Source organism: Condylura cristata, unplaced genomic scaffold, assembly GCF_000260355.1.
Source record: "Condylura cristata isolate star-nosed mole 26May11 unplaced genomic scaffold, ConCri1.0 scaffold00022, whole genome shotgun sequence".
NCBI lineage: Eukaryota > Metazoa > Chordata > Mammalia > Eulipotyphla > Talpidae > Condylura > Condylura cristata.
Genome location: NW_004567123.1, coordinates 26,330,505 through 26,357,025, shown reverse-complemented (window position 1 = coordinate 26,357,025; position 26,521 = coordinate 26,330,505). Strand labels below are relative to the sequence as shown.

At 43.1% G+C, this 26,521-nt stretch overlaps 1 protein-coding gene across 1 annotated transcript in view; it reads left to right on the top strand.

Moving 5' to 3' along the window:
* The window catches only part of PTPRT (protein tyrosine phosphatase, receptor type, T), a 617,594-nt gene that overhangs the window by 489,594 nt on the left and 101,479 nt on the right, over positions 1–26,521 (top strand). Inside the window, exons 14-15 of the mRNA XM_004687014.2 lie at positions 3,252–3,387; positions 13,063–13,092. Of these exons, the coding sequence (XP_004687071.1) occupies positions 3,252–3,387; positions 13,063–13,092 (166 nt within the window). The remainder of the gene's footprint in view (positions 1–3,251; positions 3,388–13,062; positions 13,093–26,521) is intronic.

The window sequence follows — 26,521 nt, the reverse complement described above, 5'->3', positions numbered from 1 at the left end:
CGTTGTGACTCATAATGTCTTGTGCAGACTGACCCAGCTGCCCTCTCCAGCTTCTCTCACAGTCCTCTCCTTGCTTTCCCATCCTCGTGACATTATCTTTCAATTCTTGAATGCACCAGCCTCTCCACACAGGCTTCATCAGTGCTGCCCCTTCCACTTCTTTCTGTGTGCACCTCTCCTGCTCTCTTTGCCTAGTAATAGCTTCCATCCCCTGGAGCTCACCCACCAGCCTCTTCCTCTCAGAAGTGATTCATCTCCCTATTAGCTACTTTCCACATATCATGTTCCTCTCTTTCCCATCCTTAACTTGGTTGAAAACTTTACTATTATTGATTCTTGGTTTATTAAATCTATCCCCTGAGTCCCACCCACCATCAGTTGTAGGTTCTTTGAGAGCAAAACTATGTCTGTGTGCTCACCACTGCATTACCAAATGTCTATAGTGTGGGTGCTTATGATTATTTATTGCAGGGCTGAAATGTGCATCTCACTCCTAGGGTAATAGGAACCTCTGCAGGGCCCCTTTATCTATGTACCCCAGTCTTTAGAATGTATCTTGTAGCAGCAGTAAGTAAACTTTAGCTATGCCAGTGAGTGAATATTCCAGAACTAGCTCTCCCTCCAAATTAAAAAAAAAAAAAGACTCTGGCAGTATTGAGGACTCTTCACACACCTGGATTAGGTTTCTCTCAGAGACCATGACTCTACACTGTAAAATGGGGGCTACTCTTAATGAGACCCAGCTATTCAGGGTAAGGCCCCACGCTGTAATATGTGAAATCATATTATACTGCCAAGGAGGCAGTTGACTGAATCCCTAAGGAATTGCCAGGCTAAAGATCAGCAGACCATACTCAGTCCTAGTATTTCATGGACTGGCCTTGCCTTTATCTGATGAGAGGAACTAAATAAAATCCTCCATCCATAAGTCCTTCCAGGAGGCCACCTCTGACTCTATAGTGGCATAGTGTAGCCTTCTGTACAGGGGAAATCATTAGCAAATTAATAAGTGATTGATGAATACATGAAGCAAGCAACTATGGTTCACTAGTCTCTGTCATTCAGTAATCATCTGTTAACCATCAATTATGAGGGAGGCCAGTGCTGGAAGTTGACATTAGAGAGATGAATGTCAGTATGTACATGCTGTTCTAGAAGACTCGCTGTGTTCTCTGGGGAGACTTGACTAAGTAAATCCAGCTTAGCTAAGTTACAAGAGAACCATGACAAGCACTCTGGTAAAGGAAACAGTTGATACTTTTAAGAAAGAAGAGTAGATGCATCATTGTGCTGGAGGGCTGTTCTTGAACATCACAACCATTGGTGGGTTTAGGGAATCACAACCATAGCTTAGGGCATTAGCCTCCTGTCAACCCAGCTGAGTTCTGTGAACACATGGCTGAAAAAAGGAGAAACTCAATTTAGTTCCATGAGAACAAATGTGTGTGGGCAGAGATCCTTCAGCTAAACATTGAACAACCACAAACATTAAGGGAACACCTATTACGAGCCGGGCTCTGTGCTAACTTGAGAAAACAAAGATAAAGGAGGTATAATGTCGCCCCTGAGGACCTTGCAGACCACTGGAGGAGACAGATGGGGAAAGAAATAGCCTACAACGCCAGTACACAGGGGATGTGCAGAGTGCTACAGAGCGCTATCAGAATTTAGAGAAGAGTGCACAAATCTCCCAGAAGCAAAGTCAACAAAAGAGGATGCGATCACTGAGGAAGGATGGGCGGGTGCTGGCATAGCAAAAAGTCAGGGTGGGTCAGGAAGACTATTCTTCAGATTTAAGCTGCTCTTACAACATGACATCCCTGAGAATGTGAAAAGCAGCAGGAAGAAATTTACTGAGGGTGCTGTAGCACCCTCCAGAAGTGTTCCTAGCGGTGCCCACAGGGCAAGATGCCGCTGCTTCCTGGCATCTTGCATGAAGGGGCCAGGCTGGGTGCTAGCAGAATGGTTGCTTGGGAGAGGGGCACGGTGGGACTAGTCAAGGTTTTTGACTCTTAAGACTAGATTTAGAGTCAGAGAACCTTAGAATCATGCTCCGACCTTTCTCATAAACTTGTGACTTTGAGCAAGTGTTCTGTTTCTCATCTATAAAATGCAAAGAATGTGTCTTATTTTTGGAACATTTGTGAGGACTGACCAAGATGGACCCATGAAGTGGTCCAGCACACAACAGAGGACATTGAAAGTCCTCCACCTGACTCCATCAGGATTGGAGTCAGTGAGTTAATACCAAGCAGAACATGAACCATCAGCACCAAACTCCAGAAATGGAGTTAGGCAGTGATAGTTTCTTTTGACTATGGACAATTCCATTTACTATACTAAATTTCCACCTACCACTTGTTTCCTGTAAGACACACAGAAAAATTCCATGTGTTGATCCAGTGTTTTTAATGGTGCTACCATAATATAAAGCTGCTATTTTCACTACACTATTCTCAGTAGGAAAGACTTGGAAACAACTCAAATGCCCCAAAATAGATGACTGGATCAAGAAGATGTGGTATTTTACACAATGGAATACTATTCAGCAATCAAAAGAGATAAACTCATGCCACTTGAAGCAACATGGATGGAACTTGAAGGAATCATGCTCAGTGATATAAGCCAGGAGGGGAAAGAAAACTATCAGCTCATTTCACTTATAGGAAGAATAATAGGGGATACAAATAAAGGGTCAGGAAAATAATGATAGTAGTAATAAAACAATAAAACTAGCAGGCAACCATAAACAGGGACATCCTGCGAGGGAGGGGGAGGAAAAGACGTCAAGAACACAGGGACAGAGAGAAGAGCACAGGGACTATGGTTCACAGGTGAACTGGTTGGGGGAATTTTATAGGGAATACACAATGATGCTAATGATATAAATGAAAAAAATAAATTATTACAAAAAGAATCAAGGAGGATTTATAATAATTATGTGAATCCAAGAGCTGGAACTATAATTGCCTGTTTTGCTCAGAGGGACAAAGCATACCCCCATGACTCACGAAGGATGGTGTCCCCACACAGCATGTATAATTTGGGCACTTCAATATCTTTGCATTTCAATTTCTTCAATTTATATCCTGCAAAACGGGATATACTAATAACTTTGACCTCACAAGGTATTAAGCCAAAAAGGATGAAAAGGACAATGCAATAAATGGAAGTGACTGCCATTAAAATTATTATATAGTCTTGTATGTAGAACTTTTCAATATCTTTCTCTTTCCTTTTTCCCTTCCAAGGAGCCTCTACTCAGAATTCTAACACAGTGGAGCCAGAGAAGCAGGTGGACAACACTGTGAAGATGGCCGGTGTGATCGCCGGCCTCCTTATGTTCATCATCATTCTTCTGGGTGTGATGCTCACCATCAAAAGGAGGTGAGTTTCCTTTGCTTCCCTGAAGACTCTTTTGACCCCAAGTGACCCCATCATTGCCTATGGCCAGAAACTTGTTCTGTTGATTACGTCTGAGCAGGGTCCTTCCAGTATGGCTGGTGAGGCCTTAAGCACTGGTGGCTCATTGTGTTGGTGCCTGAAAATGCGTGTGCCTCCTTAGTGAGTGACCCCAAAATGGGGTCAGCAATGCTGTGGTGGGGCCATCTTGGTGTACCATGGGTTCCATGTAATGACTCACTTAAGTCTTCTCAGCTTCCACCGCTCTATCATGATTGTCGTCATAAAAATAATTAGGGAACCCCAAAAACACATGAATCTGGAAATTCAGATGTAGAATGTTTCATTCATCCTGATCTCCCTTTGGGTAAGTTGCAGCATCCCAAGCAGCTCTTCACATAACAGGGATAAAGCCTCCATTAGTGTAAGAGTCTCTAGGGAAGGCTCCTGCCTAGCCTACTTCCCACAAAACATTTCCAACTAGATTGTTGCCATTTGTCATCTCTCAAGAGGCTGCCTACCTAGCCACCTCTGAGCAGCTGACAGCTACCTCACATTTTGTGCATTTGCTCTAGGCTGTATTGTTCATGAGAACTGGGTAGATTCCTCTCTCATCCCTCATCACCACACAGCCATCTTCAGTTGGGGACAACACAAGGGAATGGCAGAGGGCAAGAAAATATTCATCATGGGAAGCTGGTGAATACCAGCTACACTGTCCCTCAGGAGCACTGGCTACTCCTCTGCCCAGGCATCCTCCTGCCCAGCTCTCCTTGGCCCCTGGTCCGAAGCCAGGTGTCTGACCGTAAGCCCAACTACCTCAATATCTCTGTCAATACAGCAGGACCCAAGCCCAACTTTGGCCTTCACCTTCCTACTCCCCCATTCCTCCAGAGCAAACAAAACACTTAAGTATATTATAATGATGTATACTGAAAGGTGCCTTGTCCCAATTCAGTGATGCTTGTGCTGTTAGATGAATTACCTAACACCTCATGCTGTAGCTCTTGGCTTGGGGATCATGGAGCTCAGGGGACCTCAGCTACAAGGACTCGCTCCCATATCTAGAACAAAAAATGCTCATGAAGCCTGTTCCCCACTAGAATAGAGGGGAAAATGTCCCAGAGACAAATTTCAGCTTCTGCCTAAGGTATCTCATGGATATAAATGTAGGAAGTTAAAAAGAGGACAATGTCCCCATTTCCAATCATCAATAAGCCAAAAAATACTGGGGTTCCCGTTATATAAGCAGTTGGTATTCTCTGCCAGCCTGGCACCAGAATGTTCCTGAGTCTGTTCTGTTCTGAATCAAGCAGCTCTCTCTCTCTGACTAGGATATCTGATGGGTAGGACCTTGTCCTTTCTTGACATCATTATCCTAAGAGAATCATGCCTTTCCTTAGGCTCCTAGCAGAATGACCTAGAGTTAAGGTACTTAGCCATCTTAGAGACAAGCCATCTTCTTAGTCAATGATTGGAAAGTGTAGAGGGAAGGTATGATATTAGGTAAATACTGGAGGTTAAGAGCCCCCCAAGTGCTAAGATCAGTACTGCATCATCATCATCATCATCATTGTCATCATCATCATTCATAAAACGTGGTCTTATTGTGCATCCCAGGGACCTGCTATTCGATGAAGTCAAATATGAAATGTAATTTCTCAGAAGGCAATAAGCACATTGCTCACATAAGATCATTGACATGTTTCTGAATATTGTAGGCACATTGGATGCAGAGGTGAGTTTGGGGTTGTCTACCTGGACAAAGTAATCAGTTTAATAGAATTGCCATCCTTTTTGATAGACCTGAAATGTTCTCATTCTTTGCCACTGATTTGTAAGTCAGATACACTCTTCCAATTTTGCTCTTTCTAAAGCCTGGCTTAACCCACGTCACCATCGTCTGTAAGCTTGTGAAGAAAAATTCACTTCCTTCTCAACAGCTATTTCTGAAATGTGTGACTTTTGGGGAGGGAGGAAAGGGCTTTCTTTTACCAGGGTGAGAACAAGTATAAAGCAAGTATTTTGTATACTTTTAACCTCTCCTGCATATCTTCATCAACTCTCACCTCTATGAAAGGTATCCATCAGACCAACCAGCAGACATCACGTGATCACCATTTCTTCCTGAGAGGCAAAACTCAGATGTGGTTGCAAGGGCTGGGGGCTGCAGCACAGCATGTTGATCAGTGCTTACATGCACAGCATCTTAGAGAAAATATAAGGCATTTTGCTGACCTAGTTGATAGTAGTAATTTACAGATGGGTATAGTAGAAGGAAATAAGAGAAGGGAGAAAAGAGGGATTAAACATGGATCTGTACTCTTTTCATTAGCTCACAGTGTCTTCTTGTGTCACTTCCTCAGACCTAACCCCATAAATGAATATAGGGAAAACGTCATTGGTCAGTTGAGTCTATTACTTACTGCTGGCCAGAATGCTGTCGATAGTTACCTAAAAGGAGTAAGTTCTAAAGGAGAAGACTGCCCTGAATAACAGACAGATCATCCCAATGCAGGCTTTGCTTTGTCACCTGAGAGATGCAGCAATGTCATGTGGCCATTCTGATGCTCAAATGAGATAATGGTTGGGACAAGCTTTGTTCCTTATACCACAATGATACAAAGGGATCTCACAGAGCAAGATCAACAGGGACATTCATCTTGCAAGTGACCGGTGACTGGACCAGGCCAGCCATTGCTAATATGCAATCTGCTCTTACCATGTTAACTGTTGCCATTGCTATCAGTAATGCTATTGCTCCATTGCTATTACCAGTATGCTAATATGCTAAAGGCACTCTGGCCTAAGGAGCTGTTCATTCTTCATTTAAACTGCTGCAAATCCTGATTTCAATCCTCTAAATAATCGATCATAGGAGAGAATGTTGGCCCTCCTGTTTTTTTGTGACGAGATAACTGAGGTTCAAAAAAAAATTATGAGTTGGCTAAGGTCTTAGCATAGTTGAAAAGCAAACCAAGGTTCTGTGACTCCAGACCCCATGTTGTTCCCTTCAAATCTATCTGTCCTTGGAGACTCCTAGTAGAAAATAAATGACTCCTGTTCTAGGCAACAAGCAACCCAACTTCTGGTGTCATTTTCCACTACCCTCTGCCTTTTTATGCATGCTATAACCATGAACAAATGTCTGGACATGTCAGCTACAAGGTTCTTATCATTGTCTGATCTTCAGCACCAAGCCCTTGAATGGAGGACTTCCAAGTCTTACCTCCTTCATCACATCTTCACACAAGCCACTCGCCCCAGGGAAATCCAGTGACACACCCCTCCACACACAGCCCTTCAGTTGTATACTTATTCCACTACTTGGTGGTTTTGCCAACCCAAGCTGTGGGTGACCTGGGAGGACCAGCTCTTCTGCTTTTACTTTATCTCACCAGAGCTACACTGCCCTGTGCTACCTGCCCCTAGAACATCTATCTTGAAAATTTTTTCAGGTTCATTATCAAAACCAAAATCATTGCTTACCCCTAAGTCTGTTCCCACCCCGATGTCCCCATCTTCATGATACCGCTTCTTATTCTCTAAACCAAAGAGATGGGAACCCATCGCCCAACACTTTTGAACCTGCATGTTTGCATTCTTCTAGTCATGCCCTCTTCCCTCACTGTCCACCATCTCTTCCCTCATCTTGATAGCTTTATTTTGTGGGTCTCCTGCATAAACTCCTGACTCTGATCCTGACTCTGACTTCCTACCTTCCATATTGTAGTCAGAGTAACATTTTAGAAGTGAAACTTGTACTCCCAAATTTGCTTCAATGACTTCTTTAACAATAGTCCATGGGTTCAGAACGAGAGAAGCACACGTCTAGGTTATAATCATAGATTTGTCAATCCATGGCCCCCACCTACAATGATTCTGCAGGATTCCTGAGTCTCACCCCACTCCTATACCTTTGCTTCGAATGTTTCCTCCTCAGGCAATGCCTGTGTTCCTCAGTTCCACTAGACATTATCTCTGTTTAACATCTAACTCACAACCATCTTCTCCTAAAGCCTTTCTGATCTCCAGTCTAGGCACAATCTCGTCACCATCTGGACCCTTTCTATGGACATCTCTCAGTGTTATGTTCTGCCTTTTCTTTGTCATTCACATCTTATCTTCACTGGACTATCAGCTGCCTTTTCTGATTCATCCTTACGACAAATGTGCTTTGCGATAAGTGGGAATTCCCTAAAAACATGAATAGAAGAGCCAGTAAAATTACAACAGATTGGGGCCTGGATCAACATTCCATCTCCTGCACAACTACGCTTCACTCAGAACACAGCCCCAAATATCAACACTGAGCCCAGGAGAACAGTCAGGATTGGGAGTGATGGGGTATGGCAGGAAGTTGGTAAAAGATGTACAGACCATGGGTTAAGCATCAGGTAACACACTGTCTATCCAGGAAAAAATTGTGAGGTGCTAGGAAAAGCTAAGTGAAGGATGAGCCAGAAAAGGCAGTGCCACTGTTCGATTACATTACGTGAGAGACCTGAGAACTGAAACAAGTAGAGTTTGAGAAAATTGCCCCAAATCATATCGTTGTAAGTGGCAAAACTAGACCTCAGATTTGGGCAATCTGATAATAGCATCCACAGTCCTAAACACCATCTAACTTGGATGAAATATAAAACAGGTCTCGCTGAGGTGCTGACTTGTGTGACATATTTTGAGGGTCCATGGGGGCAGGAAGGCAGCCCAGATGAAATGTGTCATTCTAAACTGCTCCTTCACCCCCCACCCTGAAAAGTGAGTCCTTCTGTTTACTCTTTAATCTAGAAACTGGGATTCCCCCTCCTTGTACCTGTTTTTAATCACCTGCTCCTTTTAGGTCTTGATCACCTCTTCTTCTCCACGCAGGGTTGTTGCCAGGCAGAGCCTGCTGGCTCATGTGCTAACCCTGCAGTAGCTTTATAATCCTAATTCCTCTCCCCCCTTGACTTTTTTCTCACATTCCTTCCAGACTCATCAATCATGTAATCATCAGTCTAATTAATTGACCTCTTGGCTCCCTGGCTTCTCGCTCTGAGCTATGGGACTGAGACCAAGTTTCTTAAGTTCTTGGAAACTGGGCTCTGCCACAACCTTGACGTTCCCATCTAGTGACCCCATCCACTCAGTCTATGAACACAGTTCCGTTTTACCCCTTACCCCATCTGGTTTCTCTATGACTTCATAACTCAGGTCGTAGAGACCTCTCCCCTGTTGCCTCTCCCCAGTTTTACCTTTGGATGTGGTCCTACAGCTCCCTGTATTGCCATATCATACCTCTTATCACTCCAGAAGACAGTAGTATAATATCATCATTATTAATGCAGGCTTTTAAAGTCAGACTGCCATGCCATTTACCAACTACATAAACTTAGGCAAGTTACTTAACTTCTCTGAACCTTATTTTACTCAATGCTAAAGTATGGATAATCCTTATAGTGTTAATTAAATAAAACAATCTAAATAATGTACATAGATCAGTACCTAGAATCTACTGGCACATAAGTGACTTTCTACTGTTTAATAGGTAGCAGTCATTATCATGTAGATTGCATCAGGATTTCATTTGCCTATCTCTGGCACTTGGCATAGACAGGTATGTTAGGCTCTCAAGATGTTTTTGCTGAAATAATAATAGAAATATGGTCGAATGGATGTGGATGGATTACTGGATGAATGCATAGATAAGTGAATGGATGGGTAGGTGGGTTTCTGGATGAATAGGTGGATAGATGGACTACTAATTGGATGGAGAATGAGTGATAGATGGATGGATGGCTAGATGGTGGATAGATGGATGGATGGAAGGTTGGATGAACAGACAGATGGATGGATAGATGGGTAGATGGATGGATGAGTAGACAGACCGATGGATTTATAAACTAGATGGCTGGCTAGCTGGTCAAATAGATGGTTAAATAGACAACTTAGTTCTGTTTAAATGGAACAAAAGGAAACTGCATGAAGTCAGTCTTTTCAGCCAGGTAAAAAAGATTCTGCAGTATGTGATTTATTAAGTTTGGGTGTTTTGTTGTTGTTGTTGTTTTCTTTTTGTTTGTTTTTTGTTTTTTGTTTTTTTCTGAGCACAGTTGTCTTCCTGCTCAGATTTTTGGTCTCAGGCAATCTGCTACTTGCAATATTGCTATAACCTTGTAAATTTAGACCTTCGGTAAATCTTCTTGAAACCTTGGAGAATATACACCTGTATGCTGTGTTTGGATCATGGAGTAAAGAACTGTAATCCTTGCCCTGGAAGACTTTAGAAATTAATTGGGGAAAAAAATACTCAATTAACAAAGATTATCAATTACTATCAATCTGGAGGTGTCTGAATGTTGAAGCAAGGATAGTACTGGCTTTTGGTGACATTCAGGATAACTCAGAGGAGCTGCTTGAAACAGGTGGTTTGAAGATTAAGGGGCATGTGGCCATGAGGAGGTGGCCCAGGCAGAGATGAATCCTGAAGGCAGAGCGCAGAAATGTCAGAGGTTCCAGAACATGGAGTGCAGCCTGGGGCCTGAGAATGCTGCCTGGTTCTGCTGACTGTGAGAAGGTCCCAGCGCGGGATGGAGGCCTTGCAGTTAGTCCAAAACAACACAAAACCTTAGAGTTCCTGAGGAGTGACCTCTCAGCACCTCCATTTAAAATGGCAGTAGTCATTCTTGTTCCATGAGGTTGTGGGGACAACTAAGAGAAAAGACATGTGAGGTGCCTGGCTCACTGCGCTGCTCAAGATACTTCTTTCCTCAAAGGCAGTACAGGCTAGTGGCGAAGAGCATGAACTGTAGACCCATGTTGCCATCAAGTTCCTTTGCTGTCTATGTGATCTTAGACAAGTGACTTACCTTTTACCTCAGTTTTCTCATCTGCAAAGTGGGGGTGACATCAATACTATCTATTAGGGTGGTTTGGTAATGTGTGAATTAATGTATAAGAACCAAGAAAAATGCCTGACACATAGTAAGCACTACATAAATTTTTATTTTATCACAATTTTAAAATTCCTACAGAGTGAGGAACAACAAGTCTCAATATCTGTGAGTAAGGTGGGAACATCAATTCTTCATCAAGTCCTGTCACATTTCAGGTGTTTATTATTATCTAATATTAACTGAGATTAATATAATTAACTACTATATGCATTTTATATCATGTAATTTCAATGTAATTTTATAGGAGTAATATTACTGCCTACAGTAGCATCCGTTGATTAGTACATAGATGCATCCATCCATCCACCCACTCACCCACCCACCCACCTAACATTCTTGTGAATAAGTCATTATTGTCCCCAATATTAAGAAAGAGAAACTGAAACTCGGGAATATTTAATGTTTTGCTAAAGACCTCACAGTTAGCAAGTGGTGGCTCTCAGATTCAAAGATTTATCATATTCCCACTGCAGAAAGTTCATAAAACTGGCAGTCATGTATGCTGGTTCAAGAGGAGGAATCAACTGCTCAAGAAATCACAGTGACACATGAGAGAGCTGGGATGGGAAAACTTGCTTCTTGGTTCTCAGTCTAGTGTTGATATCAAATATAGGTGTCGGGATGGGATCCTCAGGTCTCTTTCCCTGAGAAATCACATTTCCAGGTACCGAATCATACAAACAGCGGTGAAGAAGAGCAACTATCTCTCTCAGCACCAACCTATATGGGTGGTGAAGCTTTAAACGACTTGCAGGGATTCTCCCAATTTCCACCCATCACAATTCTGAGTTCTTCTCTTTCTTTCCTCACCTTGGGCATTTGGTCCAAAATGTTGAAGTTTTATAAGCAGGCAGATCTTGCTGGACTGTGGCTCATTTTCCCCAGTTCAGTTCCCTAAGCAGGCATGAAGCTTTCCTTCTACCGTGCCTTCTTATCTCTCAGGTTACTTTCCCTCTGGAACTGTAGATTTGGCATTTCTGATAAATGGAAGTTTAAAGATGGCCCTTCCTTGGTTAGTTCCTAATCAAGAAAGGGAAATGCGGGACTCTAATGACATTCTCACACACTGTGCATATAAAGACTGCATCTTCCAGTGCCGACCAAGCTAGATAATGGATACAATTAACCAAATAACTCAAGAGGGATGGGAACTATTCTTGCCTAGATATTTGGGGACCTGAATTATTCAGCAATTTTTCTCAAACCACACATGTATCAGTTATTGCCAGAGTAGCTAAAGTCTGTAAAATAAAAGCATTCCTATTTATTTTCCTATACAGTAAGAAAAGTTATAACAAAGAAAATTCAGGACTTATTTAGGTCATTTGATTGTTCAAAAGCCAAGAGCCAGAAGGGACATTAGAAAGAAAATTCAGGTAGTGATTTTTCAGGTTTTCTTTTGGAGTGCAATTCTTAGGCATTCAGAATCATAAATGAAACTTCAATTTACAAAATAGATAATAATGGAGAGGCTCTGTCTTTTATGGGTAGTGGGGGACCAGAAACCCTACCCACTCAGAATCCCACTTCTCTGTTATTATAATGAGGCTGTTCTGCAGAATCCCCAGGCTCTGAAAATACTAGTTTTGTGTGTTTGTTTTATTAATTTGTCAGTCATTTGAAAAGTACTGCTCAGACTCAACTATTGTAAGAAGCAGATGAGGAAATGAATGCACAGAGAGTTTATTCAAGTAATGTTCAGTTTGAAGGTTAGAATTCCTCTCCCTTCATGCCATGCTCTTTTATGGTAAAGATTGGATTTTGTTCTGGTTATCCACTTCTCTATAACAAACTACTCCCTAAAATTTAGTAGCTTAAAAATGAGCCATAAAACTTAGTGATCTATTTTTCTCATGAATTGGCACTTTAGTCTAGGCTTGAAGAGAATGACTTATTCTGTTCTCTAATATCAAGGGTCTCATTTTGTACCATACTGTGGGCTGGGGCTAGAGTGGCTGGGGCCTGGCTGGATGGTTCTTTTTCTTCCTGCAATCTCAGGACCTTACCTCATGGTCTCTCCAGCACAATCTCAGTGTATTTGGCCTTACAGAGAATCTCAGGGTTGGATGGGAGGGTTCCAGAGATCCAGACAGAGCTGCCAGGCTGATTTTTGACCTACTCTAGAAAACCCCAGAATGTAACTCCTATCACATTCTGTTAGTCATTTAAGATGATCCTTGACTTAGTGCAGAAGAGCACTACAGCAATGTGAGTCCTGAGAAATATGGATCCCAGCTGAGTTTGCTTGCTTCTAGCATGACCACATTAAAGAAGCTCTGAAATTATTGAACCACAAATAGAAAAGATCGAAGTCCGATGGTTTTTCCTTAGATCATGTGGAAGAGTAGTAGACTCATTTCTCAAAGGCCACAGAAATCTGACCCAAGACCCAAAAATTATACTTGCAAGGAGGCCCTGTTAGTTGACCATATAAAAAGCTTTCAGATCATTAAAACAGCAAACTGAGACTTGGCTTCTTCTGTATGAATAGTGAGCTTTTCTGTCATATGTGGGGTCTTTTCCATTTCTTCCACTGCTGAATATACCTGATTCTCAGTAAAGATGATGAGCAGAGAAACTTGCATCTCCTCTAGCTTCGGGATGCTAAAGTACTATGTACATTTCTAAGAATCAAGATTTCATATAAATCTAATTCTTGTTTGTTTGTCTTTTCTTTTCCCCCCTTTTGGACATTTCCTTCATCTGACTGCCCATCAATATATAGAAGAAATGCTTATTCCTACTCCTATTACTTGTAAGTATCGACCCGGTGTTAACTTTGCTTCATGCCCCGTAAGGGAACCTGTAGCATGCATTTCCTGCACCGACCAAGTGTCTGTTGGGTTTTCATATTCACTTCTGTCTAAGTCTGCCCGTGGCCTCAAAGTTTGTCTTGCATAGATGCTTGCCATTTGAAAATGCTCTGTCATCATCCATGTTTGATATGTTTCTGCCATCTTGGATTCCTCCCCACCCTTGACCCCATTTTTGGAGATTTCAAAGGCTGTTCTCCCCTTTGTCATTATGGTTTTCTAGTTAGGAATCCCCAAATTCTAACAAGTGCACCTGCAGGACTTGCAAACCTAGATATGGGCCAGCTTATCAGCAACTTGGAGGTCCAGTGTGTGCACTAGAGGGATGGGTTGCCCTTGGTCCAAAGGTTAGAGGAAAGAAGTCTACAGGGAGTCGAGGCTTTATCCAGAACCAGATTCATGGAGTCCACATGTCCAGGGTCTTTGCTTTGAAGTACAGTTACCTCAGTTTGGTGTTTAGCATTAGTTGTCTTATGCTATCAGTGTGTTTTGGGAGTTATAGGTGGCTGATTGTCTCTTTCTTTTTACATTCTAAATAAATGTAATATATTCTTTTCATTATTAAAACATTTCAAAACAGGAGGGTAAAGAGAAAAACTTAGTGAAATAAACCTTTGGTAACAAACAGTTAAAAAAAAGTACTGAGTTAGTCTCATTTGCATAGTCTCAAATGCATTTCACATTTGAAAACTGAGGTATGTGTAATCACACATGTAGTTAGCAAAAAAGTAGAATGAAATCTCAGAATGTCTGAGTTTGGACAAATACACTGTCTATCTGCCCATGTCTTCCTCTGGCCCTTGGAGCCTTGTAAGAGGGGCTGCGTCTGTCATTATCACCTGCTGAAGCCTTCACAGATCAGACCGGAGCCAGCCAGGGCTCCACACCCTGTGCTCAGTGCTTGCACCCACAGGTCTACAGGCTCCGGTGGTGATCAGTTAACAAAGATACAAGACAATGTTGCACTGGTAGAAAGAGAATGAGGTTGAGGAGTCACACAGCTCTGCACCAATTATGCACCCATGAGCCAGTTTTCTGAACAATTTGAGACTTGTTGATCTTGGCTCTAAAATAAGGGTAATAGTGCCTAACTCATAGAGTTACCTTGGCAAGGGAAGGAGATGACTTTGTAAAGTGTCTGGCACAACGTTGACACTTATGAGACGTTAGTTTTATTCTCCCCCCCATAAGAAGCCATGAGGGGTTTGGGCAGTACTGGTGTCCTGGGGGGTGGGTCTCCGGGTTTCCAGGGCCTCTTATGGCACCAGTGCTGCACATAACGGTGGGCATACAGTGACCCATCACAACCTCTAGGCACCTCCCCACTCTAGCAGCCAGTGCACAGAGCCACTCTGCACAATACACTGTGCCAGACACATGGAGAAATCACTGACCAATGGTGTGATGAGAGTGTAGGTAAAAGACTGAAGTATTTGTAGCTCAAGCTACCGTGATGCACAAGGTCCTCTCAGTTGGTGCCAAATTGAAGTCCTAAGCCACAGATTCTGCAGTGCAATCTCAATGCCAGCTCAGGAACTGACCATAGTTACTCAGAGGAGGAGAAAACTGACAAAGCAAGCAGAGGTAGGAGAACCCTACAAGCTGAGGAGAGAAGGTCATGGCAGCAAGGGAGCTGATAGCAGTGGGTTGGCACAGCGATGGTGTGTATGACCTGGGGTGCACTGCCCTCAGGGGTCACGTGTGTGGGTCATAGGGCAAAGTTTGGAGAGGGAGCCACCCTTGAGGTCCATGAGGAAAAGCACTGCTGCTTGACCAGTCGGGCCTAAACAGAGGAGGAAGGTAAAATGGGTCACTTGAGTGAGGATGCACGGGGACAGGTGAAGGGAGAGAAGAGGAACCTGTGTCGGAAAGGAGAAGGCAGGAAGAGCGGGAACTGGGTGGCTATGGAAGGGGAGATCTGAAGACAGGTCTGGGGTACAGGGAGCAGCCCCGGGGTGGGGAGGGAAGTGTGTTGTGAATCCACAAAAGTGAGAGATGATGCAGGGAGTTGGAGAAAAGGGGTCATAGAGGAAATGACCCGTATGATCTCCAGATGTCTAATTCTCTTTTGCCAAGTTTAAGGTAGAGACCCCGAGTGGGCGCCTTGAATCCTATCTATCCCGCATTGGTTCATCTGCCTCCAGCTGCAGCTGCAGCCCCCATAGCCTCTCTCAGACCTGACTCAGAAACTGCACTGGAGCAAGAGCCCGGGTGGCTTGTGTCAGCCAGAGATGATGGCTCGTCTCCAACGCAGGAGAAACACACCCTCCTTGCGGAGATCAGAAGGCCACCTGGTCCCACTAAAAGTCCCCAAATGTTCCATGGACGTCACAGTGGCTGCCATCATTTCAATGAAATCCACGTTTACTCAGTTCCCAAATATTTGTGGGGTCATTTATGCCTCAAGTGCTAGAAAGTCTCTGAGACCTAAGAATTAGCACAAAAATAAAAATCTCTGCCTATGGTGGGTAGGGGTGGGGTGTAGCAGGCGAGACAAAAAATAAGCAAGTGTGAGAAGTCTGTGTAATATAAATGTTACGTAATGACCAAGAAACACTAAGATCAATGGGTCAGAGCAAGACAGTGGAAGTGTAGTGGGTGGTGGGTAGAGGACCTGGGACCTTACTTCCAAAGCAGGCACGCCTCAAAGGTGCTTCCCTTTTGAGTGGTCCACACAAGACAGGAAACCACGAGCTTGTGTTTAGGGAGCTACCACAGAAAGAGCTCATTTTATTGAATTATATGTTTATATTAAAACAAATAGAAAATATATTGATATCTCTTCTGACAAGACCAGAGAACTCCTGTGTTTGTTTTTCTATATGAAGATTTATATCAAATCTTAATAAATGAGCTAAAAACAAGAAACTTTTTCTGAAAGGAGCCAGAAGTAAATATTTTGAGCTCTGATATTATAAGGTGGAAACAACCATAAACAATATGTAAATGAGTCACGATGTATATATTGTGAGACCATTTTATTTTATGAAAGCAAATGACAGTGGAGCGTGTTTGGCCTGAGACCATCATTTGTCAGCACCCCCTACTGGATTTTGGAGCCGGGGGTGTGGAGGGGGAGATGAGGCTCAGGGTGCATCCTGTTTCGCTCATCTCCTACCTACGCTGCAACTTTGCTGTTCAGACACAGGTGAATCCAGTGCTGCTGGAGGGGTGGAAGTTGTAAAGAATTACCAGTTCCTGAGGTATCAGACTCATCTAACACTGCCAACAAGCACCTCTAGCTAGTGCTATTGCTGACTTTACTTACACATGGCCACTGAGATCTGAAGACTTGTCAGTATTTCACATCCAAGATGTGGCAGGCAAGGGTTTGAGCTCAGGGTCACAGACCTCCCAGCCCTACCCTTCCTTCTCACCCAGTCCTGTTCTCAGCATGGAGGTACCAGGCACCCTTGGCCAGGCAGGGGAACAGCCAGGATTCAGATCCCAGCTTGTCTTCTGTAGAGTTTTCCGTTTTGTGCACATGAGGTATCGAGTTCTTTCCCCGGACAAGCCATAGTAGCTCTTCCTGGATGGGTGGGGAGGGAGAGAATGATTCTATGGACATTGCTGTCCCTGATGCCCTGGGGGATTTACCACATGATCAGAGCTGAGCATGCGGGGCCAGAGGCAGCCACAGGGTGAGACTGGGGGCAAACAAGGGAGCACTCATGGCCAGAGCTGCTGACTGAAGGGACTGAGGAGCCAGAGAGCCCAGAGCATCTAAAAGGGGATCTTCACCTTGTTGCACACAAAAAATGAGGATAATGTAGGCTTGGGCATTAGCCCGAAATCGTAGTTCTAAGCCTGCCTCTTCTGATTATCTTGACCTTGGACAATGATGGAAACACACCGAGCCTCAGTTTCTTCATCTGCAAAATGGTGATAACAGCCATGACTTTCCAGCACATCTGTGAAGGTGATGAGAGAGTGTATATGTGGAGTAGTTGACATGATGTAGGTCTTTTGTAAATAGTAGCTATCATTTCTCACTCTCTGAGCAGACAGAAATTCTTCTCTAAGAGCCATTTTTTTTGCCTTACCCAACAACTTCAGTGCCTGCTTTTCAAAAGGATGCTAAGAATTGGTGTATGTTCACAGGTTAATTTGCCTGAAGGTGTGTGAGGGGCACAGTAATTGTTCCAGAGACATTTTAGTGTAGTAGTTCTTGAAAAAGCACTAAGATATTTACCAACTGAAAGAAAGCACTTAGCTGCTTCACTTAGCCTTGGACAAATGCCTGTGTGAGTGTCACAGATACAAAAATGGTGACTAGCACTGGCCCCTGTTGACAGAGTCTGGGGCTGTTGGGAATTCCCCTTTTCCTTTCCAGCACTTTCCATAAGCACATTGAACTCTTACATCAAGGCCCAGACCAAACACTGGTGCTCCAGAAGTCTTCCCTGATTCTCTCCACCCATGGAAATGGCCATTTCCTCTGGATTCTCAGGGGCAAATGTATCTCAAGGGTGTTTCTTGTTCCTTGGGGTGTTCCCTTATCACCCCTGGTAGGCACAAGGAAGCCCCTAGTAAATGCATGCAGGTTTAGTGAAAGAGCAAGATGGAGCTGAAATGAACAGATTATCTGTTCTGAGAAAACAATGGCAATAATCTTCAGGCCATTCCAGACCTTGTCGCTGTGGCTTTAAGGAAACTTTTGCTCCAATTCAGCATCTGTGACCTGTACAAACTACTTTCCATTCTCTGATTCTCAATTTTCTCATATGTAAACCGGAGCTTTAACATGATGCGAACTCTTAGAGATGTTGCAAGCGTTCACTGAGAGGTTTGGAAAATAGTGAGCACACAGTAGGCACTTCAAGTGAGAAGCTGGAAACTGCCCCCTTTTCCCAAAAGCAGACACCTTTTCACATCCCCGCCTGTGGCAAATCAGATATTATTGCTGCAATACATGTAAAGAGGAATTTTAAATGATTATCTCAAGAGCTACTCAAAAAGCATTTTATGTAATTCATCAACCACTTCAAACAAAAATGAAGAAAATGTAGGGAGAGGAAGAAATCATTTAAAGATGATAAGTATCAATTACCAAAAGCTGATCGCAAACATGTTGGCAGGTGAAAAATCTAAGGTATTGCCATGAAGGCAAGACAGGAAAAACCCCGATACTGCTGCTAGTAAGCCAAGAAGACCTGGAGGGAGAATTCTGATTCCTGGGCCCCACCCCAGATTTGCCCACTCCCTTTGACTGTGTGGCCAGGGAGCCTGCATTTTAACACATGTCTGTGATCATTGTCGCGCATGCAGACACCTCATGTCACCCTGCCACAGATGCTTCTTTCTCAGTGGCACACCTTTTTGCCTGCACTACTTTTGTCGTGGAACACCTGTCTACCTTCTGAGCCTGGAAAAGGCCAGTGGTCTAATGGGGAAATTGTTACTGTCTTATTTAAGGGGGTCTTCCCAAATCCCACAAACCCCATAGCACTGGGCATTCACGTTTCGTTCATCTTCCCACCAACGCTGATTCTCGAGCCTTTCTCAGGTAATATCGCTCTTGGTGTGTCTGCACGTCTCTTTCCTTGTTGACAGGACTGTGTATTATTCGTTTTTCACTTCCAGCGATGGGCTAGGAGTCCAGAACAAATCAAGCTTCATAAGACTGTGTTGATTGCATGAATGAATACAAATGGGTGGGTGTATGTGTGAGGTTAACCCCCCCCCATTCTGTTTCATCTCCCGCTGAGTTGTATTATTCTATTCTCTAGAAGTTAGCATCCATTTTCAATTATTTTGACATATGGTGATAGTGAGGCTTTCAGACCACCTATTTTGTAATTTTATATTGGTTTTAGGTTTAGAAATCTTGTACTTGCATGTCAAATTATAAATGCATGAAATTAATAAATGCTGTTGCAACAAAATAGGTATAAATGCATCAGGCCAGACCATATATACAGATAGATTTGGGTAAGAATTGCAATTGAATGGATGTTTTATTGTTTACTCTATTGAATTAGAGTCTAAACACATCATTCATGAATACCAAACAAGGCAAATCTGTAGGTCAGAGGCTTTGTTGCTTTAATCAGGGAAAATACAAGTGTGTATCTCCCTTCCAAGGGTGACAGAAGTTGTTTCTGTTTTAGTTTTAAGCTTAAACTTCCAGTTTTAATACCAACCAGGTATTAAGGATGTCTTGAAAGGCTATGTGTTCAGGTAACATTGCTTTAGAACTCTACATGATTAGAGGTATAGGTGCACAACCATTTAGATGTAGAACACCGTGCCGAGTGCCAAAGCATCCACAATCCATCATCATTCACTGGGTCCCTCTTTAGTGCTCTTCTCCCCCATGGTACCCCCTGGTAGCTTCAATTCTATGATCTGGTAGCTTCAATTCTATGATCTGTTTCGACTTAGCTTTCTCTGTTCCTTTCTTTTGTTTCTGTTTATTCCACAGGGTCCCAGTGTTTGTCTGTCTCCATCAAACTCATTTTCATAATCCCCTTACTGTAATCCCCTTCAGTTTCCTCTAGGTTGTCACAAATGGAAAGATTTCAACATTTTTTTATAGCTGAGTGTTGTTCCTTTGTATACATATACCACATCTTTTTAATCTAGTGCTCAGTCATCGGGCACTTATGTTGTTTCCATAACTTGCTGCAGTGAACATTAGAGTGCACATATCCCTTCCAATTAGTGTTTTTGTATTGGTTCTTTGGTTAGATATCTAGGAGTGGAATTGCTACTCTGAAATAACACCTCACACCATAAGAATGGCCCTTACCAAAAAAGAAATGAAACAAGTGTCCATGAGGGTATGGGAAAAGGGACCCATTGTGCATTGTGGGTGGGGTTGTAGATCAGCCCATCTTCCATAGAAAACAGTATGCACCTGAACTTCTCAAGGAAGGTAAAAGCAAGCGTTCAGATTTCCCTGCTAATAGAGGTGACTCACTGAACTGCAGTTGAAACAGGATAAGCCCCGTGGAAGATTCTGTGAGTGCTCCTGAGATTGCCCTGCAAGGAGGCTCCCTTCCCCACATGCCAAGATGGCTGCTGGCAGAAAGCTCTTGGCTAACAGTTGCCTTCTGGACTAACTTCCCTTCAGAACTGTCTCGCCCAGTCATCCAATGGCTAGTCAATGTAGGGATATAAAAGTCTCTCCAACGTCAGAGCTTTCCATAGTTGGATTCAGCCATCACTATGACTGCATTACTGATCCCATTCTACCCACTCATTTTTCTTCCCATCCCTCCCTTTTCTCCTCCTTCCCTCCCCACCTCATCCACAGATAATGGCCCAGGAGTTCCGCCTAATGCATCTGCACATCAGTCTCTGTGTTGAAGGTTAATTCTCAGAAAGCCTAACCTGAGATACTCCCTTTGGTTTGTCTTCAGTTTGACCCCTGGAAGCAAATCAATTTTGCTGTGCAATTGCCCTTTCCCGCACACATACCCTCAATGCCTGGGGACACTTGGTATACCACCCCTTTGGTGCCCACTGATGATAAGTAAGCTCCCAAAAAATCCTCCCTTGGGCAACCACTCATCATCCTTTGCTTCTCACTTGTGCCAGTGCTGGGCATGAGGATTGCAGGAAGCTTTACACTCAGCACCTGCCTGGAGGAGCTCATAATGCACCATAGAGGAGACTGTAGGCAGATCCTTTCCCTGAACCAGCCAGAGGGGAGACCAGCATCAGAAGGGCTGGCCTCATGCCCCTGTGATGTGTCTCCAGTGTGGGAATCAGTTTGTTTCTGAAAGTACTCACCTTCAATAAGCAAAGCTCTGCAAGCATCCCCAATGGAAGAGTGACTCTTGTAGCTAGGACTGTAGCAAAGATAGACGCCTGAGCTGTGCAAACTGGAAAATGTCTTTCTAAGTGTTTCTCCATAGTGTTTTTAATGGAAGGAAGTGCTTGAGTTAAGCTCTGCTTTGTTGATGATGATGATAATGATTACATCTTGTTTGTATATACAGCTTTATCTCTTCCAAAGTGCTTTCCCACTTATTATCTAGTTGTCTGCTTGGGCTTGGAGGTACTTAGCAAGATATTATTTGATAGATGACTGGCCATGCAGGAGAAAGCCCAGACACTCTGGCTCTGCAGTTGTGGTTAAGTCATTTAACTCCATCTCAATGTCAGTTTATCATCTGTAAAATGGGGGTAGTACTAATAATGTTTTAGAACATTTGTGAAGTTTAAATGACACATCTTTTCATTCATAAGCATTTACTGAGGAATTCCTTAGACTAAGAACTGAGATAGGTGTTTAGAAAGAATTGTTCTTCTCTCTCAAGGAGATCACAACTTAAGAGGCCACAGGACATATAGTTGTAACAAACAGTTGTAAAATAATGCTACAAAGACATATACAAGGGACAGTGAAGATATGACATAGGGAAGAACTCACCTAAGATGCCAGGGGTGGAAAGACATTGAGGAGATGCAAGATATTCCCTTACAAAAGTGACAATGATGCCCACTTTTGTCCTTGGGTTCACTGTCTGGAAATAGACACATGCATTTTTAGAACCTGATAGATGGCATGCAAGAACAAAACTTCTAGGGAAAATGAAGAAAAGACATAGAGAGTTTAAAATGGGGAGGGAGAATTTTTCAATTCCATGTCCACTAGCAGTGGTGAATTCTAAGCTTTCTGACTTGAGTTTCCCATTTGAAAAATGGGAACAGTACTGCTCAGTTTATGGGACTATCATAACAAGTAAAATGCCATCTTCTGTGCCAAGGGCATTCCCTTTCTCCATTCACACAAGGACAGGGCTGTGCTGGAACATAGCAGTGGCTACATATGTCAGAGGAAGCTGGTGGGGGAGAGAGAGGTCATCTTTATCCAAAATAAGTTAAATGGAAGAAGAATCTGTCAAGCAGAGTAAGAAGAACAATTGTGGGTGCTAGTGGTTCAGCATTACCAATTTTCTTCTCTGAGCAGTTGGATAGGACACGCCTTTCTCCCTACAACAGCCTCGCTGGTATCAATGAGATCAGAGTCAATGATCCTGGCCTGAACTGCAGGGATGGATAGTGTCCTTTGACATAAGGAGTCTTTGTGCCAGTAGCCAGAGAAAAGGGCTAGGTTGAAGTTGAGAAGAAGTTGAGAAGACCCTCTATAGAGGCTCAACTCTACCTTAGAAGAGAGACCATTCTCAGAATCATATGGAGCCTGTTATTATTGTGCACAGCCCCGTTGGGAAGGCTACCTCCTCCCTGGGATGAGGATTCATACAATTGGTGTATGTTTGAGGAGGGTGGCCAGTTAGGAGAGGTAGTATACACCCATGCCATTAAAGAAAGAGGGAAAAGCTGGCTTCATTCGTTTCTGTGATGCCTAGATGTCAAAATTCCCCAGATAATACCGATCTGAAGCCATGGTTCAAAAACACCCACTAGGGAGAGCTTGGGAATCCAGGATCATGGAACAAAGGCATTTGGAAATTAACACAAGGGTTTGGTCTGCACACTTAACCCAGAACTTCAGTGAAGAATCTGGTTTCTTGTGGTGCCTAGATGTCAAAACTCCCCAGACAATACTGATCTGAAACCATGATGAGGGAGCCCCATTTGGAGAGAAGAGTCTGTAGAAGACAGAATGCCCTTTGATGGCTTCATTTCCTTGCTTTAGCTCTTGTGGTATACTCACGCCTCTTGCTATTCATAAGTGTATCGAAGCCATTTAATGAATGGCAGAAGTGCCCCAGGAATGCACTTAAATAGCATTTAACTTCTCATAACAACCACCCCCTCATCGTGTGGTCAGATAAGGACCCCTCAGCCATGACCCTTCTCCAAAAAACATCTGTTCTTGAGCATTCTCTTCATCAGTGAGACCTCAAAGAGTCAGACACTTCTCACTTCACTTTTCACCAATATAGTAGGCTTTGAATCACCATACAGAACAGTGTAAAAGGGTGGGAATTAGTGGGCACATTTCAACATCCATGTTTTGTTTTGTTTTTTTAAGTGGAGGAATTGAAAGATTAGCATGATCAACCCTCTGTTTTGACTGGGAGGTTTGATTTTTTATAATGAGGGAAAATATGGTTTTATTCAGGTTATAAGCCAAAGTGAGACTCAAGATTAAAGAAGCCTGTTTTGTTTTGGAAAACAGCACAGGAATAAGGCACTTTTTTTTTTTTACAAGTAAAGAAAAGCAGAGTCTTTTTACTTTATTTTATTCTTCCTTCCTTCCTTCCCTTGCTTTTTATGATTTGGACATCCACTGATGAGGAGAGAACTTCTGGTAAAAAAAAAAAACAAAAAAAACTAAGCTCAGATCTGGTTGGTAAGGGATTCTGTAGGACTCTTTTGCTTTATCCTGTGAAACTACACTACATACCTCATCTCTGCAGGAGAGACATGCCTGGTGCAGGTGAAGGCAGCCACTAGATATGATGCAGATGTCTATATGTCATCTAGGTTGGGGGCAATTTGTCCAAGAAATTACGCTTCTACACTCTCATCTCGCACTTCTTAGTGGCATTAAAAATGCTTTTCCTTAACTCTGAAAGTAGAGAGAAACATTATCTGGATGCAGTAAAAAGAACGTGGACTGTTTGTGGGTTTGAGTACTGGACTTTGCCGCTTCATAACCTAACTTCTCTGGGCCTCTTGTTTCCTCATCTGTAAACTGGGCACAGTAACACCAAATTTGGAAGGTTGCAATGGGGATTTGCAGGATTTGCATAAACTGATAGCTGCATGTTCAGCACCCAGTGAATGTCTGCAAAGTAGTAATTGCTCAGTATATTGCAGGTACTATCATTACTGTAATTTGTGTTACATCATTGTGTATTATTATGTCTGCTCGTGTTTTGCAGTTTACACAGTACTTGTATAAAGATAAACCTTTGAGTTGCTACAATGCATGTTTTGACTGTAAGGAAAGGAAAGTTCACCAAATGGACCAGGAGCATAGACCATGTAAAGAAAGAACGAAACCCACAGAATGGAGGGTCCCCATCACTGGTGCCATGTTCTTGTCCTGGGTTGGGAGGTGGGTGTGAAGTCACTCTTAAGGACGCCACTTCATGTGGTCAACAGCACTGATAGGAACTGCTCTCTGAGACTGGATGGAGTGGGCAACAAGCAAGATCCAAGGGTGTTTCCTCGAAGTTCTGGATTATTGCTCCATATTTCAGTAGAGGGGAAAAACAAGTGTGGTCACCACTTCATTCTTTTAAATACACTTGCTATGTCAATGAGACAAAAATCAAATGAAAACAGGAACATCCCATTTTTACCATTGTTTGGAATTGTATAGTCTGCATTGGAGAAACCAGCAAAGATTGCAGCCAGGATGGTGCTGATGTCTAGTTTGTTTTGGTTTGGCATGGTTGGTTGTTTTTGTTTTTAATAGGCTTCTTGAGCTCCACTTTTAATTTTCTAGAGTAAAAATTTTTGCCTCTTGACATTTCGTTTGTTTAGATTGTCTTATGAAAAGGTTTGTGCCTAGGAGAGGATTTTATTCAAATTCAGCTACACCAGATATATAAAAATGACATTCTTGGTGAACATGACAACAGGTGTTTGGTTTCATTCGCCTACAGTGGGGCTTAAATACCTTCTCCCCCATCCCCTTTCCTTAAATGAAAATAAACACTGGCATGTAAGACGCAGCTTGTTAATATCTTAAGAGATTTGTCTTGCTGGGTTTTGAGTGGGCTTGCGCTGAGCCTATAGATCAATTTGGTGAGAATTGACATCTTAGCAATATCGAGTTTCTGGCCCAGGAACGCAGCATGCCTCCTCATTCGTGGTCTTTGATGCCCCCCATCCTCCTTGTGAGTTTGCAACATGCGGTTCCATGTGTGTGTTGGTGGATTTATTCTAGAATGTCTCCTTTTTGTGTGTGCCATTATAAATGGGACTTTTTTTAAGGAGCTTAGAACCAGAAGAATAGTACTTTTTATTTAACATTCTAATGATTCAGTTACTATGTAGAACTGAAAATGATTCTTGTTAATAAGAAAAAAATGCAGATGGATACCCCCCCAAAAAAATAAAACCACAAGAGTAAAGAGGTCAGGTGAAGAAATACAGCTTCCCCAGCTCCCCAAAAGTAGAACATTCCTATCTGATGTGACTTAGTAGGTTTTCTTGGGATGCTGGGAATGCTCTATTTGTTTCCCAGATAAATTAGTGATCACAGCATTCCCAGACATAAAAAAAAAAATATCCTATTAAATCATACTAGGTAGGCATGGTCTACTTTTGGAGAGCAGAGGAAGCCTGCAGTCACTTCACACACTCTGGAGGGGCTGTTGACGAAAGACAGCTCATCTAGCCTGGGCCGGGAGCTGGCAATGTGGCTAGTCTGTGGCATGCATGTTAGTTCCCACTGCTCCTGCCTTTCCATAGTATGTGTTGTCGAAAAGGCAAACTGTGTTCCGTGGGCGGAATTATGGACTGCAGAACTGTGTGACAGTTGAGATGTTAAAACTTGGTTTTCGGTGGACCTGGCCATGTGGTCTTGAGCAAAGCTCTCCCCATCTCTGATCCTCAGCTTCCTACACTATAAAGTGAAGTTGTTACAAGGTAGAGCTGCCACCTGACTAGAGCATGGTACCTGGCACCTAGCAAGCGTTCAGCAAGCACTGGCTACCCTAGTTGTTTGGTGGTGAAGAAGAAGCTCAAGGAGCCTAGAAAAGATCTTTTAACCATGTTTGTCTAGCATCAGAACAAGGTTGAATGCGAGGTTGGAGCCTTCCCTCACAGGAGAATGTACCCCTCTCTAGGATGCTGCAGGGAAGTCATGCTTCCCCAATAGTGTCCCCTGTGTGGAGGTATTCGCAGCTCCCTCTGGTGACATTATAGAATGGACAGCAGTTCCCAGCCACCTAAGGCACTTGACCCATAGACACAGAGAGCTTAAAGAAGCAATCAGAAATGGGATCCCTGAAAAAAAACAAACGCAAACCAGACTTATCTTTCCATCAACTACAGTTTATGATTGCACATTAAATTTAATTGCTTTCTCCAGGAGGCTGGTGTTGAGACCCATCATCTCTACCCCAATGCCATCCATTCTCGCTTTCCCCAGGAGTGCAGACAGACCAGCCGCCTTCCTAGTGTACACTAATTAATTTATCTCATGCTTGTGGTTTTACAGCGCTTAAGTGCTGGAGCATTTCTGTTTATTCTTCTCCCTGCAAATCACCTCACGTTGCATAAAGACCATGAATCTCCATTGCAAACGCCGTCTGTCTTCGGCTGGGGAAGAGCCCGCCAACTGCCTGTTGTCTTGCTGGCACTGCCTCTTACAGCCAAAGTAACACATCCATTCATTTATCCTTAATGACATTTTGACATTCCAATCAGTTCATCAGATGTTCCTTATGCAAGACTTCTCCCGCACGGCCAGGCTAGGGTGCCAAGCCACTCTTG